The sequence below is a fragment of the Dermacentor silvarum genome, chromosome 10 (assembly GCF_013339745.2).
Source record: "Dermacentor silvarum isolate Dsil-2018 chromosome 10, BIME_Dsil_1.4, whole genome shotgun sequence".
NCBI lineage: Eukaryota > Metazoa > Arthropoda > Arachnida > Ixodida > Ixodidae > Dermacentor > Dermacentor silvarum.
This window is the reverse complement of record NC_051163.1, coordinates 68,512,001-68,537,908: the sequence shown is the minus strand read 5'-3', so window position 1 is coordinate 68,537,908 and position 25,908 is coordinate 68,512,001. Positions and strand designations below refer to the sequence as shown.

The 25,908-nt window shown below is 47.7% G+C and overlaps 1 protein-coding gene across 5 annotated transcripts in view; it reads left to right on the top strand.

Moving 5' to 3' along the window:
• The window catches only part of LOC119465969 (structural maintenance of chromosomes protein 6-like), a 114,411-nt gene that overhangs the window by 39,328 nt on the left and 49,175 nt on the right, over nt 1-25,908 (top strand). For all 5 annotated transcript variants that reach the window (XM_049657677.1, XM_049657678.1, XM_037726452.2 and 2 more), the window contains 8 exons: nt 612-726; nt 3,561-3,666; nt 9,634-9,832; nt 11,110-11,190; nt 14,115-14,216; nt 15,850-15,987; nt 23,504-23,584; nt 25,153-25,553. In XM_049657677.1, coding sequence (XP_049513634.1) covers nt 612-726; nt 3,561-3,666; nt 9,634-9,832; nt 11,110-11,190; nt 14,115-14,216; nt 15,850-15,987; nt 23,504-23,584; nt 25,153-25,553 — 1,223 coding nt within the window. The remainder of the gene's footprint in view (nt 1-611; nt 727-3,560; nt 3,667-9,633; nt 9,833-11,109; nt 11,191-14,114; nt 14,217-15,849; nt 15,988-23,503; nt 23,585-25,152; nt 25,554-25,908) is intronic.

Sequence of the window (25,908 nt, the reverse complement as noted above, 5' to 3'; positions counted from 1 at the left end):
TAAACTGGCTGAAGGGCAGCTACAGTGAGATGCATTTGTTGTTTGTACTATGACAAGCCTGCTTACCCCTCTACATCTAAAGTGAGCGAGGTGAGAATTAAAAGATCCTACAATAGGAGGAGTGAGTGAGCCGACGCACCCTTCCTACTTCCCTCTAAATTTCACTAGAAAATATCCACAATTGCAGTGTCCTTGGCATTTCTATGAATGTATACTTGAACCCGAGTACAGCAGGAAAGTGTTGCAGACTGCTGCAGCAATGCTCTTAAGCATTCAATTTTGATTTATCACTTTTGTGAGGTTTCGCAACAAATGTGTCAGATTCTTCATCTAACAGTGTTCCTCGCGGGACACTGTGCCCATAGACACCCATGCGTTTGATGCCATGTCATAAGAAGTTATGCAAAAGCGATCGTATTCCCAAAAGTTGTTGTCCGAGAGTAGCTGCCCCTGTCATCATGGCGTCGACAGGGCCGCCGCGCATGCTCTCTTAATGTGGTGAAATTGGTCTATTGTCTTGCGTGGTGCTGGCACCTGAATGGGCTGGGATGCAAAAAGGAGCCTTTGGACAAGTGAACTTGACTATAAACTTGGCATCTTTTTTCCTGCAGAATGATTATGCCCTTGGCATAATTGAAGCGGTCCACCTGAAGAACTTCATGTGTCATAGTAAACTTGATTTCACATTCTCGGAGAAGACAAACTTCATCGTCGGCAGGAATGGAAGTGAGTGGCCGGCCGACTGGTTCTGCCTCTTTGCCTTGGTCATAAATCAGTGCCAGTGCTTCTAGAGCTGACGTCATAAGCCTGTTTCACATAGCGTGATATGCCAGTGATTTTGCGTGTGTGATGTTGTAGTAGCTTCAGGCGAGTTGTAGGCCCCTTTCTGCATGTAATTTTTTGATGTTTGAAGACTCTGCTTAACTCCTTGGCAAAGCCACTTCTGTGGCAGTGAGTGGGGAACCAGTAACAGCAGGGCTTGTCAAACACTTCATAGTTAGTTGATTGCCAGTGTTATCGTTTGGATGCAATAATGAGTTCCAACATTAAAAATTGGGTTTGTCATTGATCTAAAAATTTAACATACCATATTTTCTGGTGTATAAGTTACAGCTTTGTGTAAGACGCACCCGCTACTCTTTGCAACTTTCGAAGAAAAAAATTAATATATAAGGTTCACCTGTGTATAAAATGCACCTATTTTAGCTTGGTCGCCATGGTCAAACGTGATTACGCAGGCACTAAAATTTCGTAGGCACATTTTTACGAGCTACAAATTCTGGCAGAATAAAACTTGATTCAACGTTCCTCTTAGGCGCATGAAACTGGCATTCATTGCACTTCACGCGAACTCATTGAAGGCCTCATCCTGCAATGCACTGTCAAAAAAAATTTTGGAGGACGCTTAAGCTTCGCCTTTAAGAGTGGAACACGACAGCATTAAAAGATTCCTGACTGCTTCTCGCGCTTCCCGGCAACTGCAGTTTATGTAACTGTAATGTTTACCTGGAAACGCTGATGGCAAACGCTTTGCACGAAGGCGAGCTTTCGGCCTCTTAAGTGGGCCAATCCCGGAGGTAGTGCACAACTGCGCCAATATAATGCCATCATTTTCAGGTTTCTGTTGTTTCGCACTTTTATTATTTCAGTCTGAGAACATTTAACAAAAAAAGGCATGCGAAGTCAGCGTTTTCTTTTTTGACATTTGTTTGTGGTCAACTATTCTCAAAATTCCGAGGAATAACTTTGTGAAGAATGTAAGACAAGGTGCGAGCAACTTTAGTGATGGAAGAACTTAAGGGCTGTATAGAATATATTTCGCTCACGGGACACCTACGCCAGTTACGACGCCGACACCGGATAGTCTGCAACACGGGGCCCTTAACGCTGTTGCGTTAATGTAGCCACCTTTGCTAGCAGCACCACTCTGTTACCGTTTCGGCCTCTGAATAACTGGCACGCAACGTTGTATCGAAACATGTCGCTAGCATTGCCTCTGCGGTGCGGTTTGCTCTGGCTGAACACGATGATCACATCATGTCACGCCTGAAATCTAAGATAGACACCCTAGCTTAATGAATGAATGACAACCTTATTTTCTTGCCGAATGCCGGTGTGGGTCCTCTGTTCAGGGGACCCCTCACTCTAGCTGAGACTTCCCACACAAGTGACTGATGAATATGATAGCCAAGTGGTGGCTATCAAGGAGGCAGCCTGCGATGGCTGCCCTTAAACCTTCACTGTGGCTGCCCGTGCTATGGTAGCTGTGCTGCCTACACAGCAAGCCCTCGGAGCGAAGCGACCGTGCCGGCCGCCGGCACGGTCGCTTCGCTGCTAAAACATTTGATTTCTTTCAATGCTGCCGCGCAGGGTTTATTGCATTCCTTTGCATATTGGTCGTACCAGCAAGCTTGGTTTTATGCATATATAAGATGCACCCTTGTTTAAGACACACCAACGTAACTTTCTAAAACAACATTCTTATACACCTGAAAATAAGTTCATTTAACGTAAAAACTTATCAGTTAATCAGCTTAGTAGAGTTCGGTAAATCTTTATGTATATCCGCATCGCCATAGCCATCAGCTAAAACTGTGTGGGAAGAGGAATGCCGTAACCCTTCAAGCCTATTTGTGCCATTATAGCTTTTATTCTTGAGCTTACTGCACTGCATTGACTGCGTGCCTTTAGAACTGCATATTCGCCATCCGTGATCGCATCAGTAACGGCCACGGTTTCGTCTGCAGTGGTTGTGGCAAGCAGTAGTTTTGTTTTGACTCACTGCAATGCTCCCGCAATGTCGAAAACACGGGGCAAGCTGTTGAGGAAAACCGATTTTACTGCTGCTCGCACGCTGTCATGCAATTCGCCAGCTATATCACAGTGGACAGACGATCTGTAGCTGACCAGCTCACCACTGAAAAAATTATTGGAATATGCACATGGCAAAGCATGTCTACTCGAGTGAAGATGCAGGTCTCGCACCACGGCAGCATTATAAGGAGGTCTAGGAAATGCGAATCAGTTAAGACATGACAAAAATTGCAGCTTCCACGCTGGTTTTGTGGCAGATACAAGCAAGGGTTAGATATTTATTCAGTTAAGTAAATAAAATTGTAAGCATTTATTGGGGGGTGGGGGGGAGGTTCTTTGATACTCAATACTTTGGCAATTTTTTACAGTCCCGTGAAATTCGAATTAACGCAGTTTTAGTGTAGTAAAATTTGGATTGCTATGGTAGCTCACACAGCCCACGTGGCTAGGTATTTGCTGCTACACCGACAAAACGGGTAAGGCATTAGTGACAATCATCATCATTATATGACTATAAAGTGGTTCTACAGCACCACTTGTCATTGGTAAATGCAACTATGCTGACATTAACATTTTTTGGCATTAAAAAAATGCAGGCTTAAAATATTAACGATTAGATTAGTTTTTCAAAGTTTGCTTTCTTCGATTGCCTGCCTAGTGCCACAACTTGATCATGACAGCATGGTAGTGTTTCACTTGCTAGTGCTTACTCAATGCTCTTTTTTCCTCTTTTTTTTTTGCTTCAGGTGGCAAGAGTGCCATTCTCACATCCCTAATCGTCGGCTTTGGCGGCAAGGCAAGCGCAGCGTCGCGTGGGACCAGTGTCAAAAGCTTTGTGGAAACTGGAAAACGGTGCGTCCTGTTCCTGTTTCGACTTTGTGGGAGTGTGGGACAGAAAACTTTCTTTCTTGGGTATTTGTCTATTTGGTTGTGCTGTTGCAGATTATGTAACGATAGAGCCTTGTCTAATTACAGTAGAACCTCGGTGATACGAATCTCGCGGGGTCGCATGAAATGTATCACCCGAAATTCGTATTATCAAAACGTACCCAAAATCAAGAAAAAATGAATTCATTTTTACCAGAAAAAAATTTTGAATAGTTGATACCTTCCTCGCTGCTGTGCTTTCCTGGCTGGCTGTGTTTTCGCGATCCCGACCTAAATCCTACATCGACTTCCATGTATTAAGTTACCCTTCATACGTCGCTAATCTAATTTTTCTGTATCTTACGTTGCGTTTGAATGTGGCGGTCACGTAAATTTAGCGGTGCAGCCAGTTTGTACTTTGCAACAAGCGGCCGGCACATTGCCGATACGGCACGGCCGCCGTATCACATGGCTGTATCTTGAAAGCAATGTGCGACGTGCGCAGAGTGGGAGCCTGTGTGCACCTCACCTTCAAAACGATCTGCGATGTTGACAAAGTGCGCCTAGTGCCGGATAGCTTAGTATCCGCTGTGCTTTCGACGTTTTAGTTTGCGTTGAAGCAAGAGACATCAGCTGCTGCTGCGCTTAGGCCCGTGACATTATCGGCGCGCGGGTGAGTGGTTAGTCGCGCTTCGCCAGTTGCACTGCGCCAGCCAAGATGCCATCCACGCTTCAACGCGCGTGTCAGCGAAGCGGCGACGGTGCATTTCTTCGCGCACAATGCATTGTGGGTTGAAGGTGCCTCGCCTCTGACGCGCAAATGGGTCAGGACTCAGGAGCCATTTCGGCGCCGGGGCGCATCGGAAGGCACCGGTAGCCTTGGCTGCATTGGTGCGCCCTCGTTTTCGCCAACAGTGTCGTAGCGGGCGTGCACGTGTTACGTCGGACTATAAACGGCCCTTTACTCCAGCGTTGTCATCGAGCGAGATGGGTTCGTGTATACCTGTGCGCGCGTGACACTGTAATTTAATTTGTACGCCTATGCTTACATGTTTATACGGCCGATAAAACTACTGTCCTTACTTCATACAGCTGTTTAGTAATTCGCTATCGCAATCGTTGCTTCGCCATTGGGGCTTTTGCAGTGGTCCTCATAGTCTTTCTCTCTGGTCAAAGCATCAGCTAGGCTGTGATGTGGTCCGGCCCGCTCGACGTGTGGGCCAATGAGAGATTGCACAGCCGTGTGACATGGCTGGTTGCTTGGCGGCTATGGATCCCGCCCAGATCCCTCTGTACCGTCTTGTCTGTGCCGGTCGCTCCGCTGGCTCGGCCGCTGCCACCGCCGCCACTGTTGCTCACGCGTTCGTATGATCCGCATGGCGCGGCAACGCGTTCGTAACAGCTGATTTTTTTCGTATTGAGAGCAATGTATTTCTGCCGGGGAATGTTACGAATTTGTATCGCACTGAAATTCGTACCAGCCGTGATCGTATCAGCGGGGTTTTACTGTATATGCAGTGGAACCTCGATTATACGTGCCCCAGTCATGCGACGACCTGCATTTTACAATGGATTGGTTTGGTCCCGGCAAAATACCCGTCGAGATACTTTATTAAAAATCTCGATATCGTCCGAGAAAAAAAAAAAAGAAAAAAATGGGCTGTGACTTAACTCAGTTATGCCTGGGTGTGTGTAGCAAGAGGTATGGTTAAATTATATTGTTTAGATTGGTTCTCTCTGCGGTTACATCTTTATTGTTTAGCTTTGTACGTCTGAGTGTTTAGGTTTGGTTGTTACCTCTCGTTAAGTTGTGGTTACATTAAGGGGGGAGGCTACCCTCGGAGACTAACTTTTTTGTTTATTGAGATATCTTAATGAAATTTTCAGGATAGACTCGTAGCAAAAGCATTAGTAGAACTACAAAATTTCATGCAGTTATGTTCACTAGTTCTCATGTTATAGCATTATGTCAGAATGGTGCATATGGTTTTCTTGTTCCAGGCCTGGAGAATTTTCAAAAGGTGCTGCAACTGTGAAATTCACTATGATGATTCCCAGATGGATACCTCAGGGCAAGACAGAGCCCTTTTTTTAAATTTCCTTGCTGAAAAATTTTAGCAGACCACCGAATTTAGTGTTGCTGATTAAGATTTTATCAATCAAATTTTGATTAATTATCACAAATCACAGACACAATATATAAAAAAATGGGCTTGTCTTGCCCTCAGAAATTTATTCAAATACAGAATAAAAAAAACCTTCTGGAAATCTGATGAGCGGTTACAGAGATATGGCTGGAACAAGCAGCCTCACCAGCCAAAAAAGTCATTTTGAGAAAATGAGCTTCGAAAGTTTTAAGCACATATATTGCTCTAAAATGACCCTGCAGCATAACTAGATATGTCCTTACACACTCTCTTCTTTTGCCGCCTTTCCACCTTCTGTTGCGATCTCTTCTTGGCCTTTTTCAAGCGCAGAGAATCTTTCTCGGCTGCCCGTTGAATGGCCAGGTGGCCAGGTGCGAGTCCCACTGATGAACATAGCTCTTGGGTGGCCCTGTGGCAGCCAGCATTGTATCTTAAAACTGCCTCATGCAGTGCTGTCTCCACAGCAATCAGCGACGCATGCTGCTCTTTGGGCATCAGGGACCACAGCACGGAGTGAAATGATTCCGACGCATTCTGCGTCTTTGCTCCCAGGCAGCGTTGCAGAAGAGAAGCCTGTGAGAGGCGCTCGTAAACAGGTAGCAGTGCTTCTGCAACATAGCCTGGTAGATTGTAACGATGCTTTGGAGGTGGTGCACCATCACTCTTGCTGGCGTTATGACGACACCATGAGTCTGCACCCTCAGGGCACAAGTCGTGGTGAGGATCCTTGTCCGTGGATGTCACGTGGTGGTACGATGCCATCACTGCACGCTGCATTGCAGCCACATCGTTTGAATTGTTCCGTAGGGCCCAGCCATAATAATCGGTCAACTTGTCGATGAGGGCCTTTGTGAGCCTGCCCTTCCCTCCTAAAGCCTTGTCACTTTTCTGCACAAGGTTGCGCAGTGCTGTCCCCATCCTCTTCTGGACGTGGTTCAGGCATTCCTCTTTCGAAATGGGGACCAGTCCATAAACATTTTCGTGCACAAGGGCAGAGAAGGTGGCACTATCTCCGTCAGACACGAGCGTTGTATAACGGAGGTTGTGCTTTGTCACCGAGCGTGAAAAAAGGATGAGAGCTGCCTCAACCTCCATCCTCCCTGACTTAGAGTCGGTGTTTTTTTGGCACACATGATGCTCCTGCCAGCTTGCGTAGCCTGGGTCTCCAGGCTTTGGTCCTACTTGGCAACCAAGGCACTGGTTTGATAAGACAATGGCGTCCAAGATGAGGCCCGTGTGATATTCTATTATTGCACCAACTCCAATATGGGACGTGTGGCCACGCTTGTGCCATGTTCCATCAAAGTTTACTGTAATATCCCTGGTGAAATATGAATCCATTTCCTTGTAGGCAGTTTTCACAGCAGAAGCAGATTCTGCATAGAACTTGTCCATGCACTGTGTCTGTGGTTCCCTGAATTTCTTCAGGTGTTTCTGAAAAGTCTTATGATGCAGGCCACGATGGGACACGTTCATTGCTGCCCAAAAGTCATTGAGGGCTGTTTGTCCCTTCCCTATCTGCTTTGTTGCCACAATGGCCCTTATGTTCACATCAAAGGCCATTGAGTCATCCTGACGAGCAGAACTCCACGAGCTTGCAACTACTCCACAATTTGAACATAGCAGCTCAAGCTTTGTTGCAATCCAAGTTGGGTGCCTCCTTGAACCTTCATCCCAGTCGCGAAGCACCGCTGGCACGGGGTCCCGGATAGCAGGTTGCCTAGGGCATCCATTTGCACAAGGAGAAATTTTTCGCCTTCACTTGTAGCAGTGGCAGCTTCAGGATCGCGCTCCATTGCTTGAAATTTCCGCTCCGTCGCCGGCATCGCGCCAAGTCCTCGTTGCACAGCAGCGCGCTTTTCATCTGCCGCCTCTTTCTCCTCGCATGTCAGGAAACGTGTTTTCAAGTGCACAGTGGACGACGCGATCGCACTGTCCGAGGCAGATGAAAGCGACGATGTGGAAGCCGCTGTCGATGAGCACGAGACACCAGGCGCACTCGTCACGACGAATTCTTGCGCCGGTAGAGCTGGAGTCCCGTTGCTAGGAGCGTCGACGGAACCACGCTCTTGCGTAGATGAAGCAGAAGCTGCCCCACAGAAACCATCGGTGCGATCATCGTCGGCGCGCGGGCGAGCGGCGAGCTTCGCCATGCGGACGAGCTTCAAGGAACGTTTCCTTGTACCGAACGCGTGTAGCGTCTTGAGCTTCATCGGGCGGCGCATCGTATCCGACCGCACAACAATCTGCAGGCTAAACGCAACAACGGTCTCGTAAAGACGGTTGAAAATCGTCTCGTAAAGACGGTTGAAAATCGTCTCGTAAAGACGGTTGAAAATCGTCTCGTAAAGACGGTAGAAACGTGGAGAATATGTGAACGGCTGCAAAGATGGACGATGGCAAGCGGAACACACAAAGGGCGCCGGCGATTGAGGAGCCGAAGCAGACGACGGCCGGGCGCATTATGCAGGAGAACACTACGTCATCGCGCGCAGCAGCCAATGGGAGTCGCGGGCTCCCCCACGTTCTTGAGGAGCGCGCGCTTCGCCCAATCTCAGCTTCGCGTCTCAGCCGCGGGAAACTTGAAAGCTCTCGCGAGCCCTCCAATCATGAGAGATTTACCCTCTCCCGCGCTGCCGACGCCGCCGCGGGTGGCGGGGAAAAAAAAAGCGCAAGAATGCACGAACAAAACAACACCAAAATGGCGGCGCTCGTGTGAGCGGTGGAGAAATGGCGTTCGCGCCAAGTAGGGGTATTTTGAGCGCTCGCTCGCCGCGCGAGGGCTGCCGCGGCTCGTTATAAACTTTATTTGAAATAGTTTCGCGATGAATTAGACGTTGATATTTACAGAAATGGTAGTTTATAAGACATACTGCCCGAATATGTGGTTTTCCAAAAATCGACTTTTTCGCGATTTTTCGGTTTTCAAAGGCCGCGTCCCCCCTTAAAGACTAGACATTTTTAAAGTGTAACGCATTTATTTTGAAAGTCTTCATCTTGTTGTTTCTCAATTATCACAAAGATTGTCGGTGAGGCGGGAGAATAAGGGGCTGTCGTCCAGTGACTTGAACTACTGACCAGTGACTTGACTTAAAAGTACAAGTACGCAGTGGCTTGCAGAGTAAAAGCCGCGCCCTCTCCCTCCCGCGCTGCCTTCGCGCTTTCCTCCTTTCGTGTGGGAGATTGAGTCACCAGTTCCCATTGCGCGCCCAATCACAAGATATGCATTGAGCGACGCAGCTAAACGTCGCCTCCCCTCCCATCCCCTCACGGCCTTTCGCACGAGAAGAGTCGTCGCGTTTGCTCTGTGTCGGACGTTTGCTCTCCGTGAAAGCACGCGTCCCTCGCACACTTTCACTCGCACATACGGCACACAGCAGCATCCAGCAGTTTTTTTGTTTTTTTTATCATACGTCAATCTGACGTGAGATTTAAACATATTTTCTCGTATTTGCGCTGTTGTAGGTCAGTAAAAGTTCCTGAAACTTGCCAAGTTCAGTCTTTGGCTCTTTTTGGTAACTACGCAGTTAATCTTTAGCCGTGGAAAGTTAACTAGTTTAGAGTAGAAGCTGTCAAAATCCACAACCTCGCAGCAGGCTGCTGCAGGAACTTCCAGGCGGTGTCACCACCAGTCCTTCATTTTTGTGTCTTTTTTTGCTTACCAAAGCGTCTCTTCACAATAAGAATGTCATTTTTTCTTATTATAGAAGGGTAATGTACTTGTACAGCTTGACATGTTTTTGTCTTTAGTGTCCCTTTAAAACTGCTTCTTGTGTTCTGATGTTGTTGTTCTTGTTACTAACAGCTCGGCAGAGGTGTCTGTCAGGATTCAAAACAAAGGCCAGGATGCTTTCAAGCCTAAGGCGTATGGAGACTCGATTGTGATAACCAGGAGGCTGACAGCTGACGGTGCATCGCAGTACAAGCTCAAAGCTGCCAACGGTGCCCTTGTATCAACTAAGAGGCAGGAGCTGACAAGGATTCTGGACCATTACAATATCCAGGTAACATTAATTAAATACCTGATTCACCATGTATACTTTATAAATGAGCTGTATTGAGCGTTAAAACTATGGCAGGCTGAATAAATGCACAAAAGTGATCAGTTGATTTAGTTGCAATATGGCTGAATGGCAACGTGCACTGAAAGGAACATTCACTCTTTCCTTCTTTCTTGGCAAGCATTTGTATAGAACTTTTGTATAGTTTCTAGCAAAAATGACCAGGGGGAACTATAGCATTCTCTGACTGCTGCTAGTGTCTGTGGCTAGTTCAGCCATCAAGGGATTTACGATTATACATGGATTTGCCAAAACTTTGCTTTTATGGCTTCAAGCGGCACTGTGATGTTGCATTTTCATAATTTTTCAACAATATATATTGCGTTATGAATGCACCAATTCTCAATGATTATGCAGGTGCATAGAGTGCGATTGCCTTGTGTTGCAGTGTTCAGAAAACCATGAATGCTTAGAAATTTGGAAACGTAAAGCGTAATAATTAGGGGTGTGCCAATACTCGAATATTATTGAAATCGAATAGCGAGCGTTCGAATAATTTGATTCGCGAATCAAATATCTACTATTCGATTTTTCGAATATTCGACATATTTGGTGTAGAGACCTGCTCAGTGCCACATGTTTTGCGCCGCGTAGCTCCTCCTCAGCCCAAGCTGGCGTTTAACTTCGTTTTCGGCGCCACAAGAGCACCGTAGGTGCTGCGGACGGGCTGCCCCGAACTTTGTAACTGTGAGCACTCCCTGGCGTTGGCCCGGTGCAGGGATCACTTGCAAACAGCATCCGAAAACGGCGCCCTGTTAGCAGGGGCTGCCTTTGTCGGTAAAAGGTCCATCCGGTCGACAGGTCCGATCAAAATAATAATGCCATGCGGACAGAGAGCATGGCAACGAAAGTGGCGTTTAACTTCGTAAAGTGCTGCCGATAAGCACGGAGATCGGGTTGGATACATGGTGACAAACTTCACGCCACTATAACAGCCGTGAATGTAACTCGCACGCATGATTTTAGGACCATGGTTGTTTAGTGGCTATGGTGTTGTGCTGCAAAGCACGAGGTCACGGTATCAAATCCCGGCCACAGCGGCTGAACTTTTATGGGGGCAAAATGCAAGAACACTAATGTTGCCGTGTAGTGGGGCATGTTAAGGATCCCCAGGTGGTCAAAATTAATCCGGAGTCCCCCATTACGGCGTGTCTCATAATAAAATCGTGGTTTTGGCATGTAAAACCCGAGAATTCAATTCAATTCTGTTCTTTCCACAGATCGACAATCCCGTGATGATTCTGAATCAGGAGACTAGCAGGAATTTTCTTCAGAGCAAGAGTCCCCGAGATAAGTACAATGTGAGGAACCTCCTGTGTCTCTCGTTTGACATTCTTTTTGCTAAGTGGCGGCTGAAATCGGCATTCAACCCTTTGTGTGCCCAATTTTTCTTTTTTTTTCATCAAATTACCAAAATTTGACAAATTATATACAGTAGAACCCTGCTGATATGTTTTGCACAGGACCGTAAAAACAACAACAACAAAAAACATAAGAGCCGGGAAACGCAAGAGCCGAGAAACAGGAAAAATTGAGAAAGAGTAGTGGTGAACTGCGCACAATTTTATTTTAATTCGTATGTTTGAAAAAAGTCGCAGTTTCGCCTGAAAGGGGAAGCAGTGATTGCGATAGCAAGTTAGTAGACAGCTGTACGAAGTGAGGATAGTAGCTTTATCGGCTGTATAAACTTGTAAACATTTGCTCACCAACTAAATTAACAAGCACAGTGTCACACGCGCGTAGGTAAACACGAACACATCTCATTCGATGACCGCGGAAACTCACTGTCACAATGCTGGAGTAAGGAAGCGCGGCAGCAACAGCGAGCGAATTGACCTTTGCGCTGTCTCTCGCTTCAAAGCGAACTAAACGTCAAAAGCACAGCGAATACTAAGCTATCAGGCACTAGGTGCACTTTGCGCACGTCGCAGATCGCTTCAAGATTAGCAACGTGTCGCTCGCTTGTTGGAACATACAAGCTGGCTGCACTACTACCGTATTTATTCGAATCTAGGCCGATAGTTTTTTTCAAATAATCACATACGAAACTCTAGGGTCGGCTTAGATTCGAGGATTTTAAAAAACGCGCCAGTTTTTAACTGAAACTGATAAATATGGTGCATAGTTAGCGCCATCTAGAAAAGTCAGTATCGCAGCCGCTGCTAGCCGCGCCAGTAGCCAGCTGAAGTACACGAGCGACGTCGCCATTTTGATCTGCGTCGTATCGGTAGTATCGGTATGGTGCAGCATCGGCGCGCGGTGTGGCGTTATCGTAATGGCACCAAATGGGCGATGCGACTATAGTGCCGCTTTCTAAACGAATACTGTATTTACTCGAATCTAACGCGCACTTTCAACACGACCCTAATTCTGCGTCGGCATTTCAAAATGGCCGCCTTGCACGCGCGTCGTGCCTAGCTACCGTAGCATGCGGAAGCTTCCTCCGTGTGCTGCAGTACACGTGCTTAGGCAATAGTCTACCGTGCGTCTTCACGTTCTCAGCGTCTGTTCTATCTATCAGCATGAAGTACCGAGTTCATCATGATGCCGCATTTAAAAGGAAAGTGATCATCTGTGCGGAGACGGACGGAAATCGGGCCGCATCACGGGCGTTCGGAGAATCCGAAACTTGCGAGCGGGACTGGCGCAAACAGAAGGAGAGGATTTTCGCCAGCAAAGCAATGCGGAACGGTTTCAGTGGACCGAAGCAGGACGTAATCTGCGACGATCCACTCCGGCGATACGATCAGGCTTGGCCCTATCTTGAAAGCAATCTGCGACTGGTAAAGTCCGCCGCGCGCCGTGTTTTCGCCGCGTTGAAGCGAGAGGCATGCTAGCACGAAGGCGCGCTTCGTCTCCAGCGTTTTGACAGTTAGTTTCCGCGATCAACGAGCGAGGTGTGTTCATGTTTGCTTGAGCGCGCGTGACACCGTGCTTGTTAATAGCGGTCTACTAATTTGCTACCGCATTCGATGCATCGCCTTTCGGGCGAAACTGCGACTTTTTTTATTCATCGCAACATCAGTGCATCGGGAGGAAATCTATTTTTCCAAATTTTTCCTCACGGAAAACGGGTGCGCGTTACAATCGAGGAAGCGTGAGAATCGAGTAAATAAGGTAGTTGAGCTAGCCGTAGAGGCATCGTCAAACGTTCAAGCCGGGCGGAACTTCGGCATCGGTCTGTCGTTGGAGGGGGCCACGGGAGATGTTTTTTGCGTGCGCCGCAACGTGCGCTCCTTCCAAAAATGCAGCATCTCTAATGCGCTGGGTGGTACTGAATATAGCGCACTGTTTGAAGATGTCAGCAGTAAGGAAGATAGCGACGAGGCTAGCAGCGATGGTGACATAGAATGAGCTCGGCATGTTCAAATTTAATAAATGCTGTTTCATTTTGCGAATGCTGTCCTCGCTTTTTCGTTCGGCCTACATTCGAGGTAAATTTTTTTTTTTTTTCGGACTTCGAACTTTTGGGGGGTCGGCTTAGAATCGGGGTCGGCCTAGATTCGAGTAAATACGGTAAATGTACATGACTGCCACATTCAAAAGCAACGGAAGATACAGGATAATGACAGATTGGCGACGTATCAAAGAACTTATACATGGAAATCAATGTAGGATTTCCTTCTCGCTTGGAGGTCATGTCATACACCTCATATTCTTCCACTGTGGGCATGGGAGAGCGGCTGTCATTGGTGTCTTTTTTTTTTTTTCTTTTTGTCAAGACACTGTGGCGAAGGTGTGCCGTGCGGGGTGTGCTGCTCAGATGCGAGAGTAACAAAGTGGCTCACGGACCCCCCTCTGATGATTGCGCATTCTTTCCTTTCAGAGGACACACCCAGTAGCCAAATTTAATTGCTATAATCGATAATGCGGCATGGGGAGCATTGCAGTAAGCGGTTCATTTTACCATAGAACACATGCAAAGGTTGACGGTGCATCGGCTGCACATGGTTATCGGGTATATTGTTAAAACGGCGTCGTTATAAGTGGGTCCAACTGTACTTTTTTTTTTTTTTGTAAAAATTGTTTATTACCTTGAACGAGTGAAAATTGGGTGCGCTAGATTAGAGCGCGGGTTAGGATCGGGGTGAATATGCTGCGTATTGCTCAGTGTAGCATGCCATGGCACTGCGTTCATTCTGGCAGTTGTGTTGGCAGCTTTTCAGACTCTAGTGTTGCATGTTTTTGCATTTTCTCACTCATTGGTGTCACATGTGCATTTCAGTTCTTCATGAAGGCCACGCAGCTGGAACAGCTCAAGGCCACTTACAAGCAGATCGTGGAGGACAGGGTGGCAATGGACCGCGAATTGACCATGAAAGAAAAGGTGTGGTTTGAAATGGTTTTCTTGCTAACTCATGTTAGCAAGAAAACATGGGTCAAGTTTTGGTGCCTGCATATTGCCTGGAGTGTTACATTAGCTTGCTAGAAGGGATTGTGGGGGTGTACCCATTCACGCGAGCTTGTAGAATATGAACCAGTGCCGGGCCTAGTACTGCATAGGTTGACATTCAGAAGCCATGGAACACACTTGATGTCCATTTTATCCGCCTGCACTTTCTGAACTAGTTGAGGAGGTGCCGCTCATCGCTGTTTGTTTCACCCGTGCAGCATGCCGTGATCTGCGCGTTGCATTTGTTTTGCGCAGTGCGGGCTTTGTGCAGGACAAGTTCGCAGCATTCCTTGCACTTGCAGGAGAGGTGCAGTAGTTGCCTGGTCGGTTCTACACGAGCCCAGAACTAGCACTGAACTGCCGTGAACTAGTTCACAAAGTGCACGGCAAGGCAACTTCCAGCATCTGCAGCCTTGTTAATTTGATCGTCGTTAATTTTAAAAATCGGCTAATTCACTCATCCTCTGGTCCCAGCAGGGACCAGAGGATGCATTATTTAAAAACTGTCGTTAATTCGTACGTATTTGGCCGCTCATCAGTTAATTCGGATAACTCTCAGCTCGATGAGTGCTGAGCGTGCGACACAGATGACCAAAAATGGCACTAGCGCCCAACCGAAACGAAGCGGCATAGTCCGCATCGCCATAGTGATCAGCAGAAATCGTACGTGAATGGCAGCTACTCCGGAACGCTTCGTCCCTATTTGTACTTTTAATGCCTTTATTCCTGTGTTTACTGCTGCTCATAACACCGTGTTGTCCACATGCCTTCAAAACTGCATAGTCGCCATCCATGATGTCGATAGCAACTGCGTTTTCATCCCCAGTTGTTGCCACAAGCTGTAGTTGCGTTCTGACTTGGTGCGCGGGTCGGCTGCGCTCCTTCAGAACAAGGTCGCCGTCCATTATTGCATCGATAGCGGCTGCGGTTTCATTGGCGGCAGTTGTGGCAAACAGTAGTTTCGTTTTGGCTCAGTCCAAACCTGTCGAGGATGACGAGCACCGACTACATCGTGATGGTTAGACGATCTGTTGGCAACGAGCTTACTGGTGAAAAAATAATCGTGATGGGCGCGCGGTAGTAAAAAGCATGTCTCATGAAGACGGGCATCACGGCTGCGCTGCGATAGTAGTTTCGAGGCCTACGCCACTGCGAGTGCTTATCAGTCACGAGATAATTGCAGCTTCTGTGCAGACTTTGTGCAAAATAAAAACAGGATTTGTCGGTGGTTCATTCAGTAAATGAAACCATGTTGATGTAGTATGCATTCGTTTGTTTTCTTAATACCCTTGATAATTCGACATTCAGTTGATTCGGCCATTTTTTTCGGTCCCGTGAAATCAGAATTAGGAAGGGTATACTGTATAACCAATATTTTCCATGAGTCCCGGTGAAGAGCCCTTTAATGGACAAAGATGACTGTCGTACACAGGGCGAGCATTTAAATCTTTCACATCTGATAGAAACCTCTCGTCCTTTGTTCTTGGGTTGTCTTAAGCCTTCGTGCTTTCCTAACATTGCATATATTTGCTTATAATTTTTGTTTCTGGTTGTTTTTACGATGCAGCTGCTGCCAGAGATGGCAAGGGAGGTTAAGCGGCAGGAGAAGCTGTGGCAGGCATTTGAGAACCTGGAGGACCAACGGGCCAAGCTGGAACGGCTAAAGGCGGAGGTGCTTTGGGCCAAGGTCATCGAGAAGGAAGACGTAAGTCGGATAATGCTTTGTAGCGCTCATTAAAAAGCATTTGTCATGCCCACTAACCACCCGGTGCAGGTGTTGTCTGCTTAGGTGCCATTCAATAAAGTCGTCTAAGTTAGTAAAGTATACTTAAGCAATTACCAACCATACAGTTTTGCCAAGATTGGTCCAGCGGTACAGTTGAACCCACTTATAACGATATTCTAGTGCCAACAAAATCCCATTGTTTTAACCGATAATTGTTATAACTGTGTTGCAAGAAAAAAAAGCAGGGGGCACAAACATTCAGACATTTCATTTAGACAGAAAGAAATCGAACCCACTTATAGCATTATGGGATTTAAAAGGGATGTAAAAGTACTCGAATGCAACAATAAGCAGCTGTCCCACCCAGAACGTTTGTTTGTTCTGTGATAAAATAAACCACTGTGCTAAAATAAGCACAAAAGGATGTTCTCATGCCGCATTATTGGCTATAACAATCATAGTGAACAAAGTAATGTGTGGTACAAAGGCGGGTGTGACAACGGTGTTGGGGGCTCATGTTTTTCTATTTGGGGGGGATTTTGTGTTCCTTTTTCCTTTCAGAGCACATACCTATAGCCAGATTTAATTCTTATAACCTGCATTGTAGTAAGCTGTTTAGTTTACCTTAGAGCACTTACAATAGTTGACGGTGCATTGGCTGCTCATTGTTGTAGCCAATATATTGTTAAAACTGGTATTGTTATAAGTGAGTTCGTTTGTATATACAGTAAAACCCCGGTGATACGAACCCGGCTGGTACGAATTTCGGTGTGATACGAATTCGTAACATTCCCCGGCCGAAATACATTGCTCACAATACGAAAAAAATCGGCTGTTCCGAACGTGTTGCCGCACCGCTACGGATCATACGAACGCGTGAGCAACAGCGGCGGCGGACGAGCCAGCGGGGCCACCGGCACAGCGGGATCTGGGCGGGATCCATAGTCGCCAAGCAACTGACTACGTCACACGGCTGCGCAATCTCTCATTGGTCCCCACGTCAAGCAGACCGGACCACATCACAGCCTAGCCGATGCTTAGCGAGAAAGTAGACGAGGACCGCTGCTGCAACGACGACCGAGGCGCAGCCCCGACGGTCAAAACGCTCCCTGCACTCGACGTGCTCAGGCGTTCAGTGGCGTACCAAAACATTCCCAAGATCACGTGCGCGCACTTATACGCCTTTCAGAAGGCGATCGTTGACGATTTGGACAAGAAGAAAACGTCCCGTTGATACGTTTTTCAAAGGACCGTCAAAAAGAAAAAAGAGAGAGAGAAAAAAAAAAGCCGCAGTTTCGCCCGAAAGGTGAAGCAATGGAAACGCAGCAGCAGCAGCGAGCGAATTGACCTTTGCGCTGTCTCTCGCTTCAACGCGAACTAAACGTCGAAGGCACAGCGCATATGAAGCAACTGGCACTAGGCTCACTTTGTCAACATCGCAGATCATTTTGACGATCAGGTCCGCGCGGGCGCGCACTACGCGCACGTCGCAGATCGCTTTCAGGATGCGGCAGTAACGGCACCCGCGCGGGTGCGTCGTATCTGCAACGTGCCGGTCGCTTGTGGCAACTTACACCGCGCACCGACAATGCTTTCAGCAGCGCGCCAAATCACGTGGCGGCGCCTCCGACCGGCATTGCTCTGACACCGCCAGAGAGCAAAAGCTTAGGCGAGACCCTCAACACCGCGTGGAGTAAAAAAAGAACCACGGCGTCACGCCAAGGTCGCCGTTTCTGCGTGGCGCTGGAACACGCGTGTACGTGCCGACGTCTCAGCCAACGCTGCGGCTGCAGCGCAGAGGGAAGCAACGGCGGAGGCCCAGTTCGGCCAACGCTCGCTTCAACGGCAGAAACCGAAACTTCAGGGAGGCCCAGTTCGGCCAACGCTCGCTTCATCGGCAGAAACCGAAACTTCAGGGAGCGGGCTAAGTGGCGCCGGGCCGGCGGGAGCGGCGGACGCGCACGGAGACAGTCAAAGGTGAGGTGGCTACGAGGGTGTTGAGAGGAAGGGCGAGGGGAGGCCAAACCGCTTCCCTGCCGCCCTCCTCCCTCACCTGCGTCGGTCCCCGCGCGCGCCCGTCGCCGTGTCGCCTCTTCACAACCACAATCTCGCTCTCTCGCCGTGCCTGCGCCGCCGGCTCCCTTTAAGTTTCGTTTTCAGCCGTTATCGCGAAGCGAGCGCGGGCAGTTTCGTGGCCCTCGCTCAATATGTGCTTGCGCGCCTCGATATTTCACGAATCGCACCGTTCGTACGTCGTGCTATGGTGCACGAATATTTCAAAAATAAGTCCTTTTAATTCGAACAAATTTTTTGGCCCCTGCGAGTTCGAATTACCAAGATTCGACTATACATGGAAGTCAATGGGATTTAGGTCGGGACCGCGAAAACGCGACGTAGCAGACGGGAAAACGCAGCAGCGAGGGAGGTATCAATGGGATTCCACTATTAGAACTTTTTTTCTGGTAAAAATAAATTCATTTTTCTTGATATTGTGTATGTTTTGATGATACGAATTTCGGGTGATACGAATATTTCACGCGACCCCGCGAGATTCGTATCACCGAGGTTTTACTGTATGCTACTCATAACAAATTAAGCCAAAGTAAAATTTTGTTACAGTTGGCCTTCAATCAGTACTTGCAACTGTTCACCTCTCATGTATAGCCACCCAAAAGTTTCGTGCATCTTCGGGTCATCTTTAAAGCAAAGCTGCCTTATGAAAGCGGCAGCCAATGAATTACATGCTTGTACATTATTTGATGGTTGAATTCACATGACATGTTGGGTTATTGACATTGGATAACTATCAACTTGGAAAATAGTGACACCCCAGAGCTGGCGACGACAGAGATCGCCTGATTAAGAAGGCAAGCTTCTGTGGTATTATTCCATGCGTGTTCTGGAGAGATTCTAGCACAAACTTTCTGCTGCGTCTTCTTGCTGCTACAACTTCTTGCTGCTTCTTGAAATTGATATTGTTTGTAAAGTGTTACGGGAAAGCTTGCTTTTGTGTACATTAAGTTTGCACATTTTTAGTGTGATCTTCTTAAAGAAATTGTTTATGTAGAAAATCGCCATTTGAAGCACTAAGGCATCAGTCTCCTGACAGGAAAGCATTTGCAAATATTTGACAGCTTGCTCACAAGACTGGCAAATTTTCGGGTGTGTAGTTTCTTCAATCTTTCGTTTATTTATAACTCAAAGGTCCCAGTGGGACATTACATGAGGGGTGGTTACCGTATATACTCACGTAATGAACATACTTTTTTTCCCGGAAATCCAAAGCAAAGTTGGGGAGTGCGTTTATTATGCGGGGTAAATTTCACGGGAACTTTTACGAAACAGCAAAAATTGAAAAGTAAGGCGGTAATGATTTGAAAAATGCATTAGATACCTTATCTTTGCAGTAAAAATGCACTTATACTACAGTGTAGACCGCTTATTATGTAAGTTGCTGGAGTCGCGAATATCCACGCTATAAGTGGTACTGCACTATAACCAAAACAACTGTCTTATTGCGATAATGGACACTCCAGGCGCATTTCTGCCGTCGCTGTCACCGTGCTCTAGGTTCCGTATCCGCTTCCTAAATAAGCTAACAAGCACGGTGTCACGCGCGCATAAGCAAACATAAACACATCTCGCTTGTTGACCGTGGAAACGAATTGTCAAAACGCTCGAGTGACGAAGCGCGGCAAGCGAGCTGACCTTCGTGCTATCATGCCTCTCGCTTCAACGCGACCTATAAGCGGCGAAAACACGGCGCACAGCAGACTTTCCCTGTCGCAGATTGCTTTCAAGATAGGGCCAAGGCGATCGTATCGCTGAAGTGGATCGTCGCAGATTACGTCCTGCTTCGGTCCACTGAAGCCATTCTACATTGCTTTGCTGGCGAAAATCCTCTCCTTCTGTTTGCGCCAGTCCAGAACGTAAGTGCCCGATTTCCGTCGGTCTCTACATGCATGATCACTTTCCTTTTAAATGCGGCATCATGATGAACTCGGTACTTCATGCTGATAGAGCAGACGCAGAGAACGTGAAGACAGACGGTAGACTATGGCCTAAGCTCGTGTACTGCATGCATTACATGGAGGAAGCTATTGTAGCTAGGCTCGATGCGCGTGCGAGGTGGCCATTTTGAAATGCCGACGTCTGTATGGTAATGCAGATTTAGGGTCGTACTCGAATCTAACACGCACGCAATTTTTGGACCTGTTTTATCAGAAAAAAAGTGCGCATAAGATTCGAGTAAATATGGTATTTGTGGCTTGAGGGGAGCGTTTGCTGTCTAGGTTGGCTGCCGAACTTCCAGGCAGCCGCACTGTAACCGGTATCTCGTGTCCCGCAACTGCACTATAAGCGATACGCGTATGCATAGAGTGCTATGGGAAAATTAACGGGAGTCTGAAAAGACCGTATTATATCCGGTCCTGCATAAGCGGTTACGTTATAAGTGGTCTATACTGTATTTGCAAACTGTAACAGCGTTGTCATTACACTTCACTCCGCATCGAAACCACCAGACCTGTCATCCTGGTCACTGGCCCCTTCATCCACATCGTCGATCCGCAACAGCTCATCCTCCCAGTCATTTCTGGCCATCTGCCGTTATCACAAGCATCACGTTGACGCGCTGCTTTTCGGCACCTGTTGTTTTGACAACCACTTTGCGTGCATCTCTTTCCTTGACCGTCCTGCTCATCGGCATGTCAGTTTATTGGTGTCTGATCAGCATTTCCGTTTTGTGAGCAGATAACTCTATCCCGCAGCAGGCGTATAACTCGACTTGGGGCCCATCGCACACAGCAAAACCAAAAACGGGCACTAAAGCGAGCAACAGGCATGCGAATTTGACACTATGCACGACTAGGCTGACTATGCCGACCAAGTGCCGGCCGCCCCTTTTTCACTTGGACTCTGCCGTGCGCCGCGTCCCCGCATCTTGCTGCGCATTGCGTGCACACTCTCTGCTATTACGTCGGAGTAAAGTTTGTAAACTGCTTAAAGTAACTGTTGCAGAGAGCCAGTTATGGTTTTTTTTTCTCTCTTGAGTTTGCGAGGTGCCTTTGGGCCAGTACTGGCGGCAAGGTTGTGGTAAGAAGAGGCTGAGCGTTATCACGGTCGCTCATTCTGTCAAGCCCCAAGCTACGCAGCCTGCTCTTACCGCACGCTTACCGCCAGTGTTCTCTTGTCATGGCTTTGCCGTCAGCTTCTCAGTCATCAAAACCACCACTCCTGCCGCTGTGCCGCCACAGCATGTTTGCCGCTAGCGGGGATGTGTAGCCTACAGAAGTTAGCTGCAGAATTCTGTTTGCATGATCTTGGCAGTTCTCAGGTTGCATCATTATGAAGTAATTTCCAACATAGCAACTGGCATTGAGATTAAATGCGCTTGCTTTAAACACATCTGCGAGTGTAAATGATTCTAGTCTCACCGGAAAACTATACCACGGTCATTCGATCGTGGGACTGCACAGTAGCAAAGTTTAGAATGTGTTCATTATGCGAGGAAAAAATTATCACATTTTTGTGACCAATCAAGGGGTGCGTTTACAGTAAAAGCTCGATGATACGAATCTCACGGGGTCACGAAAAATATTCGTATTAGCCGAAATTCGTATCATCGAAACACAATTAAAACTACTGTCGAATCTCGATAATTCGAACTCGAAGGGGCCCGAAAATTTGTTCAAATTAAAAGGACGTATTTTTGAAGTATTCGTGCACCATAGCACGATGCACGAACGGTGCGAGTCGTGAAATATCGCGGCGCGCAAGCGCATAGCAAGCGCGGGCCACGAAACTGCCCACGCCGGCTAACGGTCGCTTCCCGATAACGACAGAAAACGAAGCTTCAGGGAGTGAGCGGGCGGCGCCGGCACACGGGTGCGCGCGGAGACCATCGAAGGTGAGGGAGGAGGGCAGCAGGGAAGCGGATTTGGCCGCGTCAACTCCGCCGCTTCAGTGGCTCCCCTCGCCCTCCCTCTCAACGCCCTCGTAGCTCTCTCACCTTCGACTCCGTGCGCACATCTTCGTGCGCCCCCGCCGCCGTGCTGGCGCCAGCTTATTTTAGCCGCCCCCTGAAGTTTCGTTTTCTGCCGTTATCGGGAAGCGAGCGTTTGCGGGCGTGGCAGTTTCGTTGGCCCAACTGTGCCTCCGCCGCTGCTTCCCTCTGCGCTGCTGCCGCAGCGTGCAAGGTCAGCATGTGACTAGAAAATAGAGAAGGGTTCACTGCCATTTTATCCGCGTGGCTGAGACGTCGGCACTAGTGTGTGCTAGAATACGGTTGTCTAGAACACTCTAGTCGGCACGTACATGCTTGTTCCGATGCGATGCAGAAACGGCGACCTTGTAATTTGAGAGAGAAGGAAATTTCCGCCGCGGGTTCCTTCCCCCCCCCCCCCTTGTTCCTTCGCACGCGGCATCGAGGGGTCTCTCCTGAGCTTTTGCTTTATGGCGGTGTCGGAGCAATGCCGGTCGGAGGCGCCGCCGCGTGATTTGGCGCGCTGCTAAGAGCATTGTTGGTGCGCGGTATGTTCGAAATAAGCGTGTTCGAATTTGCTTGCTTCGCGTTGACGTTGAACGAAAGCACGTTTTTCATGATAGTCTCGCTGTGCAACAATTGTGCTCAGTGTTGACGTTGCGAGGCTTAGCCAACTCCGTCCGCTTCCTCTTGGGATCCTCATCGACCTTTCGAAGAATGTCTAATTTCTCTTTAAAGGAGAGTGCTTTCCGCTTGCGAGACATAGCTCGCTGCGACTAGGCAAAATGGCGCAAACACGAAGAACGCGGCCCGAAGCCCAGCAGCCACTCCATCTGACGGCTCGCAGAAAAGGAGGAAAAGTACAAAAGCACCAAAAGCGCCACCGCCTCAAACTCTTCGCGCCCAGTCGCGGAGTCCGCGCTGTCCGGCGCCGCGCCTCCGCACCAACAGAGAAGGAGAGAAAGCGCGTGACTGCGCGCTGTTACCTTTCGCGGCCTTCGGTGGGGCGGCGTTTATCCGTATCAACCGACGCAGGCTGAAAATCGATTCGTAACAACCGTTCTCTAGCACGTTGCAAAGTAATGGGGCTCGGCCGGGACCACAGAAAAATTCGTATCATCCGGAAATTCGTATTAGCCGTGATCGTATCATCGAGCTTTTACTGTATTACGTAAGTGCTTTCATTACACAAGTAAATACGATATATGAAGAGTGGGGGAATTGACGAGAACGTTATAGAAATTAGTCAACACACGCAATGGCGGATCCAAAGTGCGCTGTGTCACTGATCAGTGCAGTTTGTCTCTGACGGTCATTCCCAGTCATAGGTGGTTCGGAGAAAATTGACTGCAGGAACGTGCTGGTGGGGGCGTGTGGCAGGATCACGGTGCTTGGAGGGCCTGCGCGATGATCATGTTGTGCTGGTTGAATTGGCCAGTTGTCGCTTGATATCGATTGTGTGTCGTGTTCTTGAGGTGTGCGTGCTGTGCTGCTCACACCTTTCACTTGCAGGTGCTGCAGCAGACTGAAGCCATGTGCGAGAAGGAAGGCAGGGCGCTCTCAAGGCTGGAGGATAAAATCACGGAAATAGATGTGAGTGCAGGGTCGCATAGAAATATTTGGGCATAGATTTACCTTATAATGGCTTTCCATTGACATTGATGTCATCCCATTGAAATACGAGGTGGTATCAAAAAGTTTAGAGACTGGCTATGTTTCAAAGAAAGTAATTTATTTATGTACATTCAAACTCTGTCATCTTCAAAATAGTTCCTTGCACAGCAATACAGTGCTTCCGATGTTCCTGCCACTTTACAAATACAGTGAAACCTCTATATAACTTCGTTAAACTGTGGATTTTGTTAATTGAGATTTTTAAGTTTCAGCAGAAAAAGTAATTTCACAAATTTCCAGGACCTTCCTGGTGGATAGTATCTTGTCCATAAGCACTTATAAAGAAATTGTTAGAAGGTCGGGCCATAATAGCGTGGTTATGAGTGCCAGTGTGTGCATTTTAGATCGTGCCAACAGCAATGCATCAGCGTGGCTCACGGAATCTGAGATTTGTAAGTGTTGCATTGCGCAGCGCTGTAAATCTTCGGCACCATGGCTGATAGGGCTTTGTGCCCACAGCCGTCATTAGATGACGCCCACAAATTAAAAACAAATGTAAAAAGATACGGATAGTCATCCATGCTGAATAAAAAATTACGACAAAACTCGTCACACGATGACTGTCGATTGTAATGTGATTAGCAATCAAGCATTGTAGTGTCTGACATGAAGTCCTGTTAAACACCTGTAAAGGTAATTCTGATATTTTTCTTGATTCGGCTAGACGCCTCATACTCCGATATCGTCCCACTTTGCCATACACTCGTTTGCCAAGGTTGCCCGTGAGCATGGAGGCATGACGATGGCTGTGTAACGCTGACGCAGTGGCGATGCAGCTATGGAGGTATGATATCGATGGAACAACAGACGTATAGCGGCGCATTCATGCTGACAATGAAATTTCGATAAATTGCGATACGTATAACGACGACAACGCGATGACGTCACGATGACATGAGGACAATCAGATGATGACAGTATGACAACAATCTGATGAAGTCAGAATGTCAATGAAATTACGGGAAATGAAAATTAAATCAAGCTCCGTTAAATCGAGGTTTGACTTGTTACTGAAAGTATTCGTTCCTGTACGAGGCAGGAAATTTTGAGGCCTTAAAGGGACATGTAAGGAAACTACTAAGTTGAGATAGATTAAAAGATTAGGCTTTCGTAATAATGTATTGGTCATTCTTAGCAAGAACAGAGGTTTTGTAAGCGAGAAAATCACGAGAATGGAAAAGCGGGAGTGGTGCCTCTGATGTGATGTTGACGCTTGCCAATTCATAGAGTGGCAGAGGGGGAGGTTTGCGTGCCAATTCCTCCGTTTTGGCGTGGGCAATTCAAATTGAGTAGCTGCAGCGGGACCTTTGGTGGCAAGTTTCTATGCAACGTCATATTGTATTGACATGCAGAAAACAATGGTAAACTTCTAGACAAATAATCCATTCATCTAACTCAGGCTGATAACTTCCTTTAGTAACTAAAAGGATTACAAAACCCCTTGCTTGCTGGTTGCCTTATGCGTTTTTCTGTGCGTACATTTTCAGGAAAAGGCACAAACACACGAAGAGGCGCGCAAGGGTCTTCAGGCCGAGCTGAACGAGGCACTCGAGCGCATCCAAGAGGTGCAGCCGGCCATACTGTCTGTCCGCAAGGAGTACACAATCAAGAAAGAGCAGCTCCGTGAGAAGGAGCAGGCAATGGCACGCGTTGATCGTGATCTGGTGGCGAAGCGCAAGGAAGCAGAGATTGTGAAAGGCCGGATTGACGAACTGCGCACGTTTGACCACGGCAAGCAGGCTGAGGAGAAGGCGCAGCGTGAGGCGCAGATCAGGGACCTGGAGGCAAGAAAGAACGAGTTGCGGTCGCGCCTCCGCACGTCAGAGCACCACTGCGAGCAGGTCAAGGCGTCGGTGGACGAGTGCTCAGCGAGGCTGCAGGGCATCAAGTAGGTTCTCTTCGAATAGGGTTTGTTGGGCTGAATGAAGGTAAAAAAGTTTCGCAGTAGGGATTCCAAGTTAAAAAGTAACGATTCCCACGCACTGTGGGAATCGATGTTATGCAAAGCATTCTGCAGGTACTACGGAGTCGTTTGTTTGGGATCTGCGAAGTGTTACCATATGCGCCAATGTATTTGTGTAAGACAAGTGATAGACTGATTTCATGAAAAGTTTCATTATGGCACAAAGCATGCCAGTAGCACAGTAAAACCTCGTTAATTCAAATTTTACGGGACCGAAAAAAATATCAGAATTAACCGAACGTCGAAATATCGAGGGTATCCAGAAAACAATAAACGTCAA